This window comes from Poecilia reticulata, chromosome 2 (assembly GCF_904066995.2).
Source record: "Poecilia reticulata chromosome 2, P_reticulata-male-v2, whole genome shotgun sequence".
In the NCBI taxonomy this organism is placed as follows: Eukaryota; Metazoa; Chordata; class Actinopteri; order Cyprinodontiformes; family Poeciliidae; genus Poecilia; species Poecilia reticulata.
Window position 1 is genome coordinate 1,525,764 of NC_088831.1, and position 16,262 is coordinate 1,542,025.

General features: G+C 38.5%; 1 protein-coding gene across 11 annotated transcripts in view; it reads left to right on the plus strand.

Annotated features, from left to right (window-relative positions):
• hecw2b (HECT, C2 and WW domain containing E3 ubiquitin protein ligase 2b) overlaps positions 1-16,262 on the plus strand; it is a 71,913-nt gene that overhangs the window by 19,633 nt on the left and 36,018 nt on the right. For 6 of the 11 annotated variants that reach the window (XM_081614483.1, XM_008430603.3, XM_008430617.3 and 3 more), the window contains 10 exons: positions 103-935; positions 2,484-2,625; positions 7,105-7,260; positions 11,057-11,158; positions 11,815-11,965; positions 12,260-12,360; positions 12,910-13,034; positions 14,457-14,642; positions 14,735-14,884; positions 15,968-16,070. In XM_081614483.1, the coding sequence (XP_081470609.1) occupies positions 103-935; positions 2,484-2,625; positions 7,105-7,260; positions 11,057-11,158; positions 11,815-11,965; positions 12,260-12,360; positions 12,910-13,034; positions 14,457-14,642; positions 14,735-14,884; positions 15,968-16,070 (2,049 nt within the window). The remainder of the gene's footprint in view (positions 1-102; positions 936-2,483; positions 2,626-7,104; positions 7,261-11,056; positions 11,159-11,814; positions 11,966-12,259; positions 12,361-12,909; positions 13,035-14,456; positions 14,643-14,734; positions 14,885-15,967; positions 16,071-16,262) is intronic. The other 5 variants (XM_081614497.1, XM_008430611.3, XM_081614498.1 and 2 more) reach the window with 5 other exon arrangements.

A 16,262-nucleotide genomic window follows, 5' to 3' on the forward strand; every position in this document is an offset into this window, starting at 1 on the left:
GTTGTGAGGCAGTAGAAAAGCCCATATTTTTTCATCCCAATAAAATATTTCTTTAATTTAACATGGTTTGTTGGAAACCCACCCCACACTTCTGCTCTTCAGAAGCCTCCCCAGACGCTGCTGGAGGAAGCCTCATGGGCAGCGGAGACCCTGGCAGCCCATCTGATGATGAAGATCTTCCTCAAGCCTCCTCATCATCTCGTGTCACAAGTGGACCTTCTCCCATGGGTTCTGATGATGGCCCCTTGTTGGTGAATGGCCTTTGTTGCTACGGAGAGAACATCATGTGGCATGAGCCCGGACGCGTGGGAGACAATGATCTGCCCTCTGTGGCTCCTGGGCATCACACCCATCGACAGGTGTCCCTCAATGACTACCTTGATGCTCTTGAGGCCCCCACTGGCCACGGGGACCGACTTTTGGTGCCACCTTTGCCAAAACTGCGCTCCAGCTTTCCAACTGACACACGACTCAACGCCATGCTGCACATTGATTCAGATGAGGATGAGGATTCGGTGGGGCAACACAGAGACCTATCACAGAACACGAGGGCAGAACAGAGCACGGATTCTGTAAGCAGATCACCTGCCCAGAACGAAGATTTAAAGGAAGATATTGGAGCTGGAGCAGAGGAAGGTTCTTCTTTTGCTGGTCAGTTTCCAACTGAGCCTCCAAATGACAGGAATGAAGTAGCAGTGGATGAAGGGGAAAACGAAGCTTGTGCTCTAATCAGAGCATCGGTAGAAGGGGCTGAAGGGTCTGCTGGAGCAGCACAGGCGACTGAAGAAACGACTGTCTTCTCATCCCAAAAGCCTGGAACTGAGGCTGCTGCAGCCAATCTACAGGGAGATTCTGTACCACAGTGTTCCTGTCAGGAGCAGAGTAGCAGGATGGGAACCTGTAGCCCTTCCCTGGGTCCTCTCTCACCCATTCAAGTAAGCAAAAGATAATTTTTTACTCTACACTAAACTGCTTTAATCTGCAGGGGCTTATATACAGTTCCTAAAGGGCTCTGTGTGGTCGAACCAAACTGCTGACATTAATCAATCAATCAATCAAATTTTATTTGTATAGCACATTTCAGCAGCAAGGCATTTCAAAGTGCTTCACATAATTAAAATAAAAATAGAAACAAAGAATGAGAGAAAGAGATTTAGAAAAAGATTTAAAAAAAAAGATAAAAAGATAAAAACATTAAAACATCGATCCACGTGAGGACTTGCCCTTATGGGGTCTCCTCGAACAGAGTTTTAGCAGAGCGACATCGTAGAAGGATTCTCAAACCTAACACTTTAAAACCCGCAATTTAGCCATAAGCAACAGGTGGGTTTCAAGTTGAGATTTAAAGGCACTCAGTGTTTCAGCTGTTTTACAGTTTTCTGGAAGTTTGTTCCAAATTTGTGGTGCGTAGAAGCTGAATGCTGCTTCTCCTCGTTTGGTTCTGGTTCTGGGGATGCAGAGCAGAACCAGAACGATACTTCAACGTTTTCCGTCATCTGACAAGCAGCAGGTCTCCACTTTATTCACCAAAATCTGTTCTGTAATCTGGAACGTTCGCTACGTTGAGCTCCAGTTAGCCGCCTTATCTCACTGCGCGAGAAGAAACTGCTTCATGCGTCACGGGCAAAAGGTCAAAGGTAACAAGGTGACCAGAGGGCTTATTATGATGTACATTAAATAAATAAATAAATAAAAATGATTTTAGTACATGTTATGTGTCAGAAGAGGGCTTAGAAAATAATAAAAAAATAAATAAATAAATAAAAGTTGACCAAAAGGGTACTTGGGGGCAAGGAGCAAAAAGAGCAGGTGCTCAAGCCCCCCCAGCCCCCCCCCCCCCTCTGCACATGCCTGGTTTCAGGAATGTGCGATATAAACAGTATACAGTTGAAATGATAGAAATTTGCCATATGTTAGATATCTGTAGTCTATCGACTAACTGCAGTAATGCTTGTTGATGTAACCAGCCGACATCAAAACAGAGAAAGTGGGAAGCAGTATAGCGGAAAGCGCAAAAGAAGAACTTGTTAAAAAAGCAGGTGCAAAAATTTTTAAATATCTGGACCTGGTCAGTGTTAACCTCCCATGATCTTAGCACGATGCTCAAGAGGAGGCCGGTAGATGTCGTTGTCGGATAGCGGGGAAGCGCCATGAGGCGGAGTCACAGAATGATGGTGTTTCTGATTCCACAGAAAGAAAACTTTGTAATACCACACAGAGGAAAAAACTCCTGGGGTTTAAATGACCCTGTGATAAATAATTTATGTTGCAGTTCAGAGAGGGAGGAATTATTTCCTCATGATTGTTGTATTTACTGTACTGTTGTAAACCACACATGACAAAATACCATGATGTTAAAGCAGCAGGAGGGGGAGCTGAAAGGTTTGTGTGAAAACAAACATCCACAAATCAGACATCGTGTTGACAGTTTACTTTGGGCCAACCTTGCTGTTCCCTTTAATCCTCTCCTTTTCTGCCACCAGGAAGTGGAAGCAAGGAAAGAACTTGCTCCAAAAGCAGAAGAGGAAGGGGCAGAGTCATCAAGCAGTGAGGCGAATGGGCCAGTTGGAGCATCTGCTCCAAACAGCAGCAGAGATGTCGGAGGAGGAGAGAGTTCTGAAGCTGGTAAGAGGTTTCATAAGATGTTGGACACATTTAAGCACACACAATTCTTTTTGTTTGTTTGTTTCATAAAAGCATGGATGAGTTTCTCTAGATTGTGCTGAGACATCAGTCCTCTAATCCTGGAGATGTTCTTCTGGTGATAGAAGGCCGACTTTGTGACTGTCTTAATGTGGCTCTGAAGGTTCAGGTCAGAGTCCATCAGTCCTGACTGATGGACAAGACCTTCAGCAGAACCAGGTCCGACCTGGCCATACATCTGCCATGAAAAGGAGTTGAGAGGACACCACACTCACACGTACAGTAAAGTACAGAATCCCTGGTCCAGGAGTACGGGCAGGAAAGACGAACTGAGTACAGCGAGTTGGTAGTAGCAGAAAACACTTAACACTTTGATAAGAGTTAAACATAGTTAAGCAGATAAACATGGAGCCAGTTGTACTGAATTTCTGTAACTTGTAGACAATAATAGTTCAGCCTTGAAGTAGCAAATAACTGTGCTGGTTTTTCTGCATCATTTTAGAATAAGATATTGCTGATGTTATCAGTGTGCCACCGAATAAGGAAGGATGTTCTAGACCAGTGTTTCTCAACCCCCCTAACCCTTATCCAGGTCCCTCACCGCCCCCCATCAAAGAATTTGTAGGCTACTTTGCACTATTATTATATCATTAATATTACTATCACTATTGTAGATGTTTTGATTTTTATGCTTGTTTCTGTATTTATCATCAAAAATAATTTCCCAGAGAACAAAAAAGTCATAAGAATAGAAATTATTTTCACAGGTGTCTATGAAAAATGTAATGAATATTCAAGTTAAAATTGGTAGGTCTAACAGCAGCCAATCAGAGTGGAGAAATATTCTTATTTTGTGCCATTTTCTAGTTGTAAATATTCCACAAAATGACCAGATAAAAGATGTTCAACATGCCAGTTTAAACTTTGAACTATTTGCAAACCGACTGAGCTGCAGCATTAAAACATGGATAGAACTGTAACTACATTAATCATAACTCTTCTTCTCTTCAGTGTTTGTCAGTTTCTGGTGGTGCAGCTCTGTGCTGCCTTCAGGAGAATGGGACATCAGAGTATCATCCATAAAACTTCACCCTCATGGCATTTATTGTTCAAACCAGAGCTTTCAGTGGAAAAACTAAAGTTCCTTTTAATACCATAGAAATATGAGACAGAAACATGGATTATATCTTTATATAGACCTGTCTATTGATTATAGATTAATAGTTTTACTGGACAGAAATGACAAAGAACAAATCTGGTTCTTAATCAAATCCTAATGAGTCAAATTGAAAGTGTCATGGAGTCATCAGCCTCATGACATTAACACTGACATGAAAAATAATATTGAAGAAATAAAAATATCAAATCTAATTAAAAGCATAAATAAGTGATCAGTTCTTTACTGTTATGATCTGTAAGATATATTTATTCTCAGTACTAGATGTGGTCTCAACAAACCCATGACACTTCAACAATATTATTTGACCTTTTATCTGGAAATAGTGTCTGTTTATTCTTGCCATACAGTCTCTGTATTAATTATTGCTCTAAAGGTCTTGCCATACCAGCTTATTCCTCTGTATTTACTTTAGTTTCTTAGTTTATTCTTGCATTTTGTTCTTCATTCATTTCCATTTAGTTTCATTTGATTAGTTTTATCCTCTCTTGGTTTATTGCTATGTCCACTTTAGTTTCTTTCCTGTTGCTACATTTATTTTATCGTTTATTGACGCTCACCATCGATAATCTCATCACCTGCTGCAGGGCCGTGCAGCAGGTGCTCAAAAAAAAAGGGCCCATCTAACCACATTCTAGGACAGAATATTAACAGCCACTCAGCTTTCAGAGTTTAATAAACAATGATAAATTACAAAAATGTGACGTATACAATCAAAACTAACAAACATCTCCATATAGAGCATAACACTATGCCTATGTAAGATATTTTATTAGTAATTTCTTTCTGCGGGTCTATTGTGAAAGGGAAAGTATCGCAATATTCAAACCCGCAATTTAGCAAGATTTGTAAATCAGAGCTGGACCACCAGACATATTTTGTCTTTACATAATTACACTATTAAAATATAAACAAGGGCACAATGCAACCTTTTAGTGACTGTAATCTATAAAACAAAGATCTGCCTGTTTGCTGCAGTGGAGATGAAGACGGTCCATTCAGGAAAGCAGAGCTGCAGCAAACTTTAACGTGGAACTGCAGAAAAAAGAAAAAAACAAAAGCAAATATTGAATTGTTAATGAATGTCATCATGAGAAAAACCTACTGAGTTTTGCTTAAAAAACTTTTTTAAACATTTAAATCACATTTGTCTCATGAAGTGAATCTTTTTTTGCAAAACAAAATTATTTGTGCATGTCGGAAATCTTTTCTTGCTATTCTAAGGTTTTGCTTGTGATTCTCACATGACGTCTTGAGCAGGACCTAAAATCACAACAAGAGATTTCTGATGTGTGCAAATAAGTTTTTTTGGCAAATAACTTAAGTTCATGAGACAAAAATGAGTTATTTAATTAAAAAATAAAAGTTATTTAAACAAAACATTTTTTTTCAAAAAAAAGAAATTACAATTCCAATAGTTTTGATTACAATTTTATTTTACTTAACTGAGGATAGTTTTCTTTTTTCATTGAATAATTGGGGGGGGGGGGAGATTAACTTCATAGTCTGTGAACCAGACCCTAAACTTAAAGTCTGGGTTGAGTTTTTTCCCCTTCATTAATGTCACTTTTATTACATACATTATATCTATCGTGGTAATTCAGGGTGAGTTATTTTTAGTTCTAAATGAATATCCTTGTTGGACTTTTATTTAAGTGTTATTCTCCTTCAAGACACATTTACGTAACGCTAGAATAAATGCAAAGTTCAGCAAAGGAAATGAGAAGATCGGACATATATCCATTATGGAGATGATCGGTTTTGGACGGGCGATGTGCCTTATTGCATAATAAATGCAAAAGAATGACTGATATCATTAACAATACAGGGAAGAAGCTTTTTGGTTATCTAGCTTTGCTAGCAAAGTCGTTAGCTAGCAGCTAGCTAATAGCACAACAACAACAGCCTAATGTCTGTATGATAAAAATAGTGAATGGATAGATAAGAACAGTTTCTCCTCACCTGGTTGTCTCCTCCCCTCAGTAGTTCTTCAGAGAAAGTCAGACGCAGAGGCCTGTCAGTGTCTGTTGTATTTCATTACCTCTCTGTTTAAACCGCGACTCCGAGCTGAAGCAGAAACGATACTTCAACGTTTTCCGTCATCTGACAAGCAGCAAGTCTACTCTACTTTATTCAAAAACATTTTTTTTAATTCACCAAAAACTGTTCTGTAATCTCAAACGTTCGCTACGTTGAGCTCCAGTTAGCCGCCTTAGCTCACTGCGCTAGAGGCAACTGGGTCATGCGTAACGGGCAAAAGGTCAAAGGTAACAAGGTGACCAGAGGGCTTATTATGTTATACAAAAAAAAAAAAAATAACAGAACACCAAATAATTTTAGTACATGTTATGTGTCAGAAGAGGGCTTAGAAAATAATACCAAAAGAAATTTGACCAAAAGGGCACTTGGGGGTTAAATCAGACACCAGACAAAGTGAATCACAGCAACGTCATCAGCTGGTGTAACGCTGACCTGATGCGGTGAAGATACCAGTAGCAGGAGAACGAAGCTGCGCCAAGAAGCTACAAACACTGAATAGAAGAAGAGCTGCCATCGATACAGTTGCAGCCAAGCATGATTTAATGTTACACAATACAGTTTTACCAAGTTGCTCAAAGTCTAAACGGACATTGTTGTGCATTTAAGGTGTAAAGTTTACCTTCGACCAAACGCCCCCCAAAGGCATCCCAGAGCCCCCCTTTTGCAAAAATGTCTGCCAGCGCCCCCTGCCGTCCTCTGAACGCCCCGTGGGGGGCGGCACCGCCCACTTTGAGAACCGCTATTCTAGAGGCAATATAAGTCATGCAGTTCAAGACCAGTGCTACTGAATAACAAGAAAATTTATTTTGGAATTGTAATTTAATAACTTCTAAAGAAATATCCCTTTCAATATACTTGCTTTTTAAAAAAAAGACAAAAAAGACTTTATATTACTATTCTTCAGTGACCTAAACTTAAAAACAAATTTAGTCTGATTTAATGTCAGAAAGTTGCTATAAGTAGTACAGAGAATTGTTCCAAACACTGCATTTTATTATAATATGAACAACATGGGATTCATCAGAAAATTGAAGGAATCCTTTCTGTTACGCTTCCTTGAAATCTAAAGTGAAGTTTAATTATGTGTAAAAGACTATTGTGAGTAATGTGATTTTTTTCACAACGTATTGAGTAAATTATATTGGTTATCAATGGGAAAAGGAGCTTATCTGAGCAAGTAGAAAGTAATGCAGCAAAATTTAGCTCTGTTACTCATATAGTTTTGTTGCTTTTGTGTTGGAAAGGAATGAGGGCTGAAGGCGGGGACAAAGCAGGAGGGCAGAACGGCACAGATGTCTGGAGGAGGCAGTCCATGCAGACATCTGCAGATCAGGCACAGAACCTGGAGAGGTCCGGGGCCAGAGTGACTGACAGGACATTGCTTGAGGATAGAGAGATTGGTGAGATTATAAAGTAGCCATCAGCATCTATACCCTTCTTCTCAGCAGTTTTTCCATTTTAAAACCAAGTTGGATATTGGTTTGAGATCATCTTCCTGTTAGGACATCCACCTATCCAAGTGTTAACCATATAGTTATTGATTTGATCGGATGTTGCAGAATATAGTTAGTTTTCCTCCTTTTTTCTTCCATTTATTTTGTAAAATACAGCATGATTCTTCAGCAGGATTCTGTCACCAGCAGGATTGACGGTTGTTATAGTTAGTTCTTAGAGATAGAAGCCTCACCATGATTGGTCCAAACAGTTTTCAGAAGACATTAAGCTTTCAAATTTTAGCTAAAGCTTGAAGGTGTCTTCTCAGTCCTGGTCACTGTGGACAGTTACTCAGCTTATGTGCAAAGTTGAGCATTTGTGGCTTTTGGATTGCGCCCATGAACATCATTGACATTTAAATTTCCTTGGTATGGGCCCAGCAATCATCTAAGTGGGGACTTTTTCAAAGAACTTGCTCGTATTGTTGTTGTCTATGGGGATGACTGCATGTGCCACATCTCAATTGGACTTTAATCCAGACTTTGAAAAGACCTTTCCAGCTTGAATTGAGGGGTTGGAAATTCTCCTTCAGAATTTCTTGTAGAGATCAGAACTCATAATTCCATTAACTATGTGAAGTGTACATGATTCTGAAACAGAAATTCACCCCCAGACCATCACAGTATCACCACCATGTTTGCTTGTAGGTATGATTGTCATTTTTTATGGAATGTTTCATTAGTTCATCTCTGAATACAACATAATGCACATCCTGTATGAATTTTAAGTTGAATTGTTATTGCACCAGTCCACCGATTATTTTCCCAAAGTCATAGGGATCCATCAACATATTTTCCGGGAGCATGTTTTTTTTCTTGGCACTCTCCCATGGAGGATATTTCCACTCAGTTTCTTATTGTTGAATCATGTCTTCTGCTGTAGAGCTACAGAAGTTGTTCTGGGTTTTTTTTAGCTATGGTTGCCTTTATTTGAGAGTGGTCAGACAGGAAAGTGGGTAATGAGACAGGGGGCAGACCTGCCACAAAGGTCAAGCCGGGACACGAACATGTGATGGTCGCATTGAGGACTAAGGCCTCCTTACCTGGGTTGCGCTCTATTCCCTATGCTACCACAGCACCCCTTTTCCAGGTTCATCTCGTATGAATTGCTGGTTAGCTCTTGGAGTCATTTTGGCAGGCTGGCTAGTCCTGGGAAGATTCTCCTGTGTTCTATGTTTTCCCTATTTAATGCTACTTCTCATTGTGGTTCTTTGGAGGAAAAATCTTACAAATTGCTTATTAGTTATTCTACGCTGGTACATCTAGTGACTTTGTTTTGCCTCTGTTCTTGAGGGCAATTATAGTTTTCATAGAGGAAAAACCATAATTTGAAACGGCTTTAGTATTCAGTCAGGTGATCTTTGTCTGATTATACGTTAACTGTTCCCGATTATTTTAAATTAAGTGGGGAAAAAAGCAAGAACAGAATAAATCTGTGGGAAGACAATATCCCAGAGAGGAAATATGGATCATCATTAAAATATAGTTGGGCAGAAACATTGAATTCACATTGAAGCTTGACTTTGAAATTATATTGAAAGTGGTCGATGACTTGCATGTTGAATCAACACAAGTGTTTCAATAACTGGCATATCATCAATTTGTGTTGATAATAATATACGTATTGCAGCTGAACATTGTCTAATCATTCTACACTGAAGGAGCCGTGTTGAGTATATAAACTTCAGACAGCAGATGTAAATTTTCCAGTCTTATTCCAGTTTATTCACCATTACTTCTATTGGCTGTAAGTTGCCTTTAGCATGAATGTTCTGAGCAAACTCCTGCATGGCATCTGTCCATGCCAGCGATAGGGAAGGAGGAATAGTTAAAGTGCAGAGCCTTATTAAAATCAGAGACAGTGATGCTTCTTTCTGCAGAAAGGACAGCTCCGTGATTCTTGAGAATAGGGACAAAATGGGTTTTAATTTTCCCAAATTATTATATATTTTTTATTAACCTTATGTATGCAAATATGACAATGTGTTGGAAATGTAAAGATGCTAAGGTACAGGCTCCCTGTTGCAACATTTTTTAAAAAATTACATTTTTAATCGACCTGACCCAGAATGTTGTCATCACCATCTGGCAAAAATAAATACAAAATAATTTTTAAAATACCCTATTAGTGATATTTTTACTAATTTTACAGACAAATGCTTCTCAAGAAACGAAAGAAAAAAAATTTAAAACAAAAACAAAAAATTTTAAAACAAAAACAACAAAAAGTCCATCTGATGGAGTTGACACAGAACTGAAGGTGGTGAGTAAAAAGAAAACTTGATACATGTGAAGTAATGCAATTTATGTAAAACACATTAAAATTAATTAATTGCACATTTAAGTGAGATTTGACAACAATTTCACTGAAAGAGTCAGAAAAACTGATGGAGTTGACAAAAAGCCAAACTACCTCAATTTATATGTTCTGAAGGAGGCCATGTTGTAGCTCATTAGGTCCATGAAATCTTTACATTATACTAAAATTAAGTTTTTATTTCACAAAATTTCATCAAAGTTTTGTAAATTGTCAGTTATGGTGTTGACACATCATGGTTGTGACAAACAACTTAGGAATAAAAAGAAGAAAAAACTAAAGAATAACTTAAGCTAACCAGAGCTAACTAGCCCTCTTAGCAAAGGAAGAGAAAGGAAGAGGTCATGGGGTCCTCAGAAGTTCTGGTGCCCCCCAATAATGCCTGATTTTTTTTTTTTTTTTACATTCTTTTTATGTCTGACAGTGTTGACAAACTAGGGACACATTTTAATGGAGTTGGAAAATATATAAAAATGATTTTTAATTCAATTTATTGATACTTTTATAATTGTTTATATGACTACTTATACTTAATTGTCATAATATATAATTTTAGTATTTCTTTAATTGTTTTAAACTATTATAATGTATTGAGTTCTGCTCCTGGACGAGGGCTTTTACAGGCATTATCCACCGACTACAATGTTTAAAATAAAAAAATATTCAGCAAATACATGGAAAATAGTCAGATATTTGAAGAAATATATTTTGTGTATATTTTATTCAAATTGTGTGCTTTATCCATAGGACCTGTTTTGTCCCTATTCTCAAGAATCACTGAGCTAAGCTTATTTGAGCTTGTGCTCTAGTAGATGATATAAGTCTACGGAGTCATGAAGCTGTTTTATTTTAACTTTAGACTGTCCAATTCCTTCATTTGCAATAACTGCTTATCCTTGCAAGGTCACGCGGGGGACCTTTTGACTATTCCAGGGGTTATCAGGTGAGAGGCGGGGTACACCCTAGACAGGTTCCCATTCCACTACAGGGAAACCTGGAGAGTAATTTAGAGATGAATTAACCTCACAGTCATTTTTTCTAATGTGGGAGGAAGCCAGAGTACAAAGAGAAAACTCACCTCTGCATGTAGAAAGACTAAGATTACAACCTGTTTTAGGTCAGTTAGTCACCAAATTTATATCTATCTACTGAAATTGACATAAGTAATACAATTATTAAACATTTTCTCATTATTCTGACATCTACTAAAAAGAAATAATTGTAATTCTAACTGACATCAAACAGGAAATGTCGGGTATGATGTCATGACGGTGCGTTTTATGCAATGTATCCAACTGAACCGTATAGTACCCTTAAAATTGATCAACAGCTAAAATGATATGTCTTAGGTTAGCAATTGATCCAGATGTTGTATGTTTAATGCAGGTGCCACAGCTCAGGTCTACGGTCATCAGTCTGTTCGGTCCCTTCCCTCTGTCCGCCATGACATCAGTCGCTATCAGAGAGTAGATGAGCCTCTGCCTCCTAGTAGGTGTTTGCATATCCTACATGAAATGTACAGGAATACTCATAACTTGATGTGTTGCTTGTTTTTATTCCAACTAACTTCACAGTAACTTCCTGTTACTGTGAAGCTTCATTGCATGTTGACAGGTTGACTATTTCTGACTGCTGCTCAGTATAACAAACTGGCCACCTTCTGGCAGAAGTTATGAACTACAGCAGAAATATTATTACCACATAAATTAGGGCAGTGTTCCCCAACCCTGGTCCTTGAGGCACACTGCCCTGCATGTTTTAGATATTTCTCTGCTTTAATATGCCTGATTCAGCTGATTGCAGTTCAGCAAACACTTGTCAATGGAAATTACCTGTGCTAAAGCAAGGTAACACCTAAAACATGCAGGGCAGTGTGTCTTGAGGACCAGGGTTGGGGAACACTGAATTAGGGTACAATGAACAGAAATAAAATGTAATGTTCCAACAGAAATAAGGGTATAAAAAGTGTATTTGTTTCCTCTAAGTTACATTTTCTTAAGTTTTCCTAAAGTTTGACTACAACAGATTCAGGGGCAGACATTTTCCTTTACATTCATTCATTTGTTACATACATTCTGAGTTTTTGTTGCTCATTGTGATTTGTGTTTCAGTCTGAAACTTTTCCCACTATCTTCCTAATCCAGATTGGGAGGCTCGCATTGACAGTCATGGTCGCATCTTTTATGTGGATCATGTGAACAGAACAACAACATGGCAGCGGCCTACTGCCCCCCCGGCCCCACAGACTCTACAGAGGTCCAGCTCCATACAGCAGATGGAACAGCTCAACCGCAGGTTAGTACCAACAGTTTCAGTTCCATAAGTGGTAGTCATCATGTTCACGGAGTTCCTGTGAAAATAAAAAGCTTAGGAGGTTGTTCTCGTTCTGGTTTGTTCTGATTGGACGATCACCACTCATTGCTGGCACCTAAAATTTTTATTTCATTAGAAGCAAAAACGATACCAAGTGGGTCATGAAAGTCGCATGAAGCATGAAAGTCAATGCCACAAGGATTTTAAAAATCCACTAATCTTTCCACCTTTACACAATGTTTAGCTAGTATTTTGTATTGACATGCACATGTGCAGGTATCAGAGCATCCGAAGGACGATAAATGATAGCAGACAGGAGGAGCAGCCAGCCAGTGAGCTGCTTGGGGATGAAACTGATATGCATCCATCTGTTCCAGGTAACACCCCAACCATACTCTGCCGTTAAAATACACCACTCAACTTACTACCTTTTATCATGTTATAACAACAATGCATGTGTTTAATCTGCACAAAGTAGAACACATTTGGAAATTGTAAGGAAAATAAACTGCATTCTAAGTTTCAAATATGAATGATGTGGTGTGTTTCTGTACAGTCCATACCTTTCAAGTCTCCTGTTTTGGCTGGGAAACAACCCGTTTTACCCTCCTTTCCTGCCATAGGCCTGTTTTATTATTTTTCCCATAAATATCCCGTATTGTGTGCATCCAAAAACAGTTACAAGAGGTGGTTCTTCAAGCTTCTGACTCAGGGAAGCTGAATTGAATACCTTCACACCACCCACTTAGTTTTGTTTGTTAAAAAAAAGAAAAAGGATTAAAACCACATATCTTTTTTCCACTTACTGCAAGTACTTTACTGTATTTTATGTGTATTCAATTTGTGGTTGTAACATGACAAAATGTGGAAAAGAGGCTTCGCTTGTCTGCTGTCTTTTTTTCTGACATTGCTCATTTGCCTTTCAGAGCTACGGAGGGAAAACGGTGTGGCTCAGGCCAGTTCCAGGTCTCGCATCTCCTTGCTGCTGCAGTCCCCCACCGCCAAGTTCCTCACCAGTCCTGACTTCTTCACTGTGTTGCATTCCAACCCTGTATGTAAACCACTCAAAAGTACTTTGCAATACAACCGGTCTAATCAGCCCAGGTATATAACCTGCTACAGTCGGTAGATAATAAAATGCCTGTAAATAAAAGATTGCCTGTCTAAGAGAAGGCAGCTGATCACCTCCAACGAATAGATGATGTGGAAAGAATGTGTTGTGGAAATATTAAAGCAACACCACAAGACATCAGCACAAAGTTAGTTTGATCACATTTGTCTTTTCCAAATAGACAATGTTCCTCAGCATATCACCAAATTAGTTACAAAATAGCTGAAGGAGAACAAACTTAATGTTTTGAAGAGGCCATCACAAAGTCCTGATCCTCGTCCCAGAGAAGTTCACTGCTGCAAGGTGGCCACCAGTTCTATCAGGATCAATGAGTCAAAATTCTAGTAAAACTTATGTGGCAAGATTTTGGGAGGAAACCCAAAATACATGACCAAAGTCAGAAAGTTTTAAAGGAGAAGTATTATGTAAAACCTACTTTTTGAGCTGTACATCATGTTATAATGTTCATCAAAAACATACCTGGATTGGTGCTTTGATTCTTTCATGCATGTTTGAGAAATCCTTTAATTTACCATGGCAACTGTGCAAATGCCTGGGTGGAACTACTGCTGCCTTCAAGAAACGGCTCCTCCTCTGAGCTGCAGTGTCCAAGCTTTTGCATCACAGAGCAGCCCTCCTCTGAGACTCCACCACATCGCTCCTTAAGACTAGCAGCAGCAATTAGCAAACACCTGGTGGAACTGCGCATCTACTGAGCTCATTATACAGGCTACTTCTCAGTGCAACGTAAAAACGTTGAAGTGCTAATAAAAAAGTTATGTTGTGATGACTTCCTGAAGACAGGAAGTCATCCTGAAGACAGGAAGTCATCCTGTCTTCAGGATGTCATCACAACTTTTTAAAGAGTTTTAAAACTCTTTAAAAACTTTAAAGAGTTTTTAAAAACTTTTAAAGAGTTTTTAAAGAGACAGAGGCCCAATTTCAAGGGGTTAAATTATGATGTCAAATGTATTCTAAGTTGTATTTGATATAAATGTAACATTTTTATAATAACTAAAGTTAACATATTTAGTTGACTATCCTGTAAAATGGCACTATGTGCATGTAAAACATAATGCTGCCCCTTTAAAGAGAGTAAATAACATTTTCATTTTGCATTTTCCAAGTAAAAAATAATTTTCCTAATTGACCTTTAGCAGAAAATGTTTAGTCAGATTTAATATCAAATATACAACCTTTTTATAAACTAAACTGGATATAAATGTATAAGGTGACTGTAAATCCCATTCACCACCACAGTAACGCAGTGTTTTATACTTTACCAAACAATAATTTTACTGATAACTGTACACTGATTGCCAATTTCTCTGATTGTTCCTCTTCTTCTCCCTGTGAACTCAGAATGCCTATCGCATGTTTACCACCAACACATGTCTGAAGCATATGATCAGTAAGGTTCGTAGAGATGCACACCACTTTGAGCGCTACCAGCACAACCGTGACCTGGTGGCTTTTCTCAACATGTTTGCGAATAAACAGCTGGAGCTGCCCAGAGGCTGGGAGATGAAGCATGACCACAGCGGCAAGGTCTGGCTGAGAAACAAATAGTCACTTTGTCTCAACAGTTACAGATTGCAATCTCAACAACTTTAAGTTTACGACATTTTGTTCACATGTAGCCTTTCTTTGTGGATCATAACTGCCGTGCTACCACCTTCATTGATCCTCGGCTGCCTGTTCAGAGCTCTCGTCCAAGTCTTCTATCTCACCGCCAACATCTAACCCGACAACGTAGTCACAGTGCTGGGGAGGTCAGTCCAAGGCAACTGGTAAGACTGAAGAAACTGACATCTGATTATTGACATCTGATAACAAGAGCTTATGGGGATTTAGAGCTGATTATGCAACTGACGCATACTAGCAAAACAACTGAAGACGATTGACTGCAAGTGCATCATATCTCTATCAATCAAACTAGCCAAATATAATTTCACACAATTCACAGCCAGGATGTGTTTTCAGAAACTCGTTCACAAGGAATGGGTATCCTCTAATGAAGTGCAAAACCAAGCTTCCCACCTAGGTTTACTCTCTAGGTTTAAGACTACAGTTGGCTACATGTGCCTTTTAAAGGCCTGTCATTTTTCCATGCTATATACATTTTGTTTAAAGGGTTTCAGAATTATGAGAAATTCAAACAAAATTGAAACAGGAAAAATGTAATTATTTTTTTCTTTCTTTACAGTAGAGTAACACATTTTACAAAGTGATGCAGAAATATAGTCACCAACTGCATTTTCATTGACCATGTAATTGTGAAATTTGGTATTTTGGAAATCGATTTGCTCACACCAAGTATGGAAAAACTCAATTGTCAATAAAAAGTTTTGGTGGTAGGATGAGGTGGTTGATGTATCAATTTTATTGATAAATCAATAAAATTGATTGATCTTGACAAACTGGAATGGAAACTTTGTTTGCATCACATGCGTCACATGATCAACAACTGGATGTTACACTGGTCCAAACCACAAAGAACACAGGAGTTGGAAGACCAAGACGCAGCAGGTCTTTTAATGACTTGTTGCGTGCACAAACCTTTGCTTTTCTTATTTAATGGAATCATCGCAACTGTGAAATTTTTTTTCTATATTAGAGAAAAATTAACAAAGTTTTATGCACATTTATAATGGAAGCGCAGTTTAATACTTCCCTCATTAAGGAGTGAAGAACAGTGTTTAAGAGCAGCAATCTTTTTGTAAAACGGTATGGAAAATAGACGGGCACCCTAGTGTTAACAAATGTGGTTGATGGGCAAAATTGCCTGAATATTTACTTGTTATATCATGTTGAGTCAGATTAATATTTTGTCTACATCTTATTGTTTTTTGTATGTCCTCCTGTCTTTACAGGTGGGTGAAGAAACGCATCACCCTGGTCCTCCAGTCTTGCCACGACCTTCAAGTACCTTCACCTCAGCTAGCAGGGGGCAGTGCCAAGAGGTTGTCCCTGTGGGTCAGTATAATACAGACAGACAAGCACACATTCACTCAGTTAAAATCCAGGCATTGTGAAAAATTCTTAATAAAAATCTTTCATATGCTTGTTCTCTTTGAAGTAGGGTATCTTTTCTGTCAGTCTTTCCAGCTTAAGACACTCTTAGGGTCACTAAAATCCCTCCTCACTATTAATGTTTTTTTTTCTCAT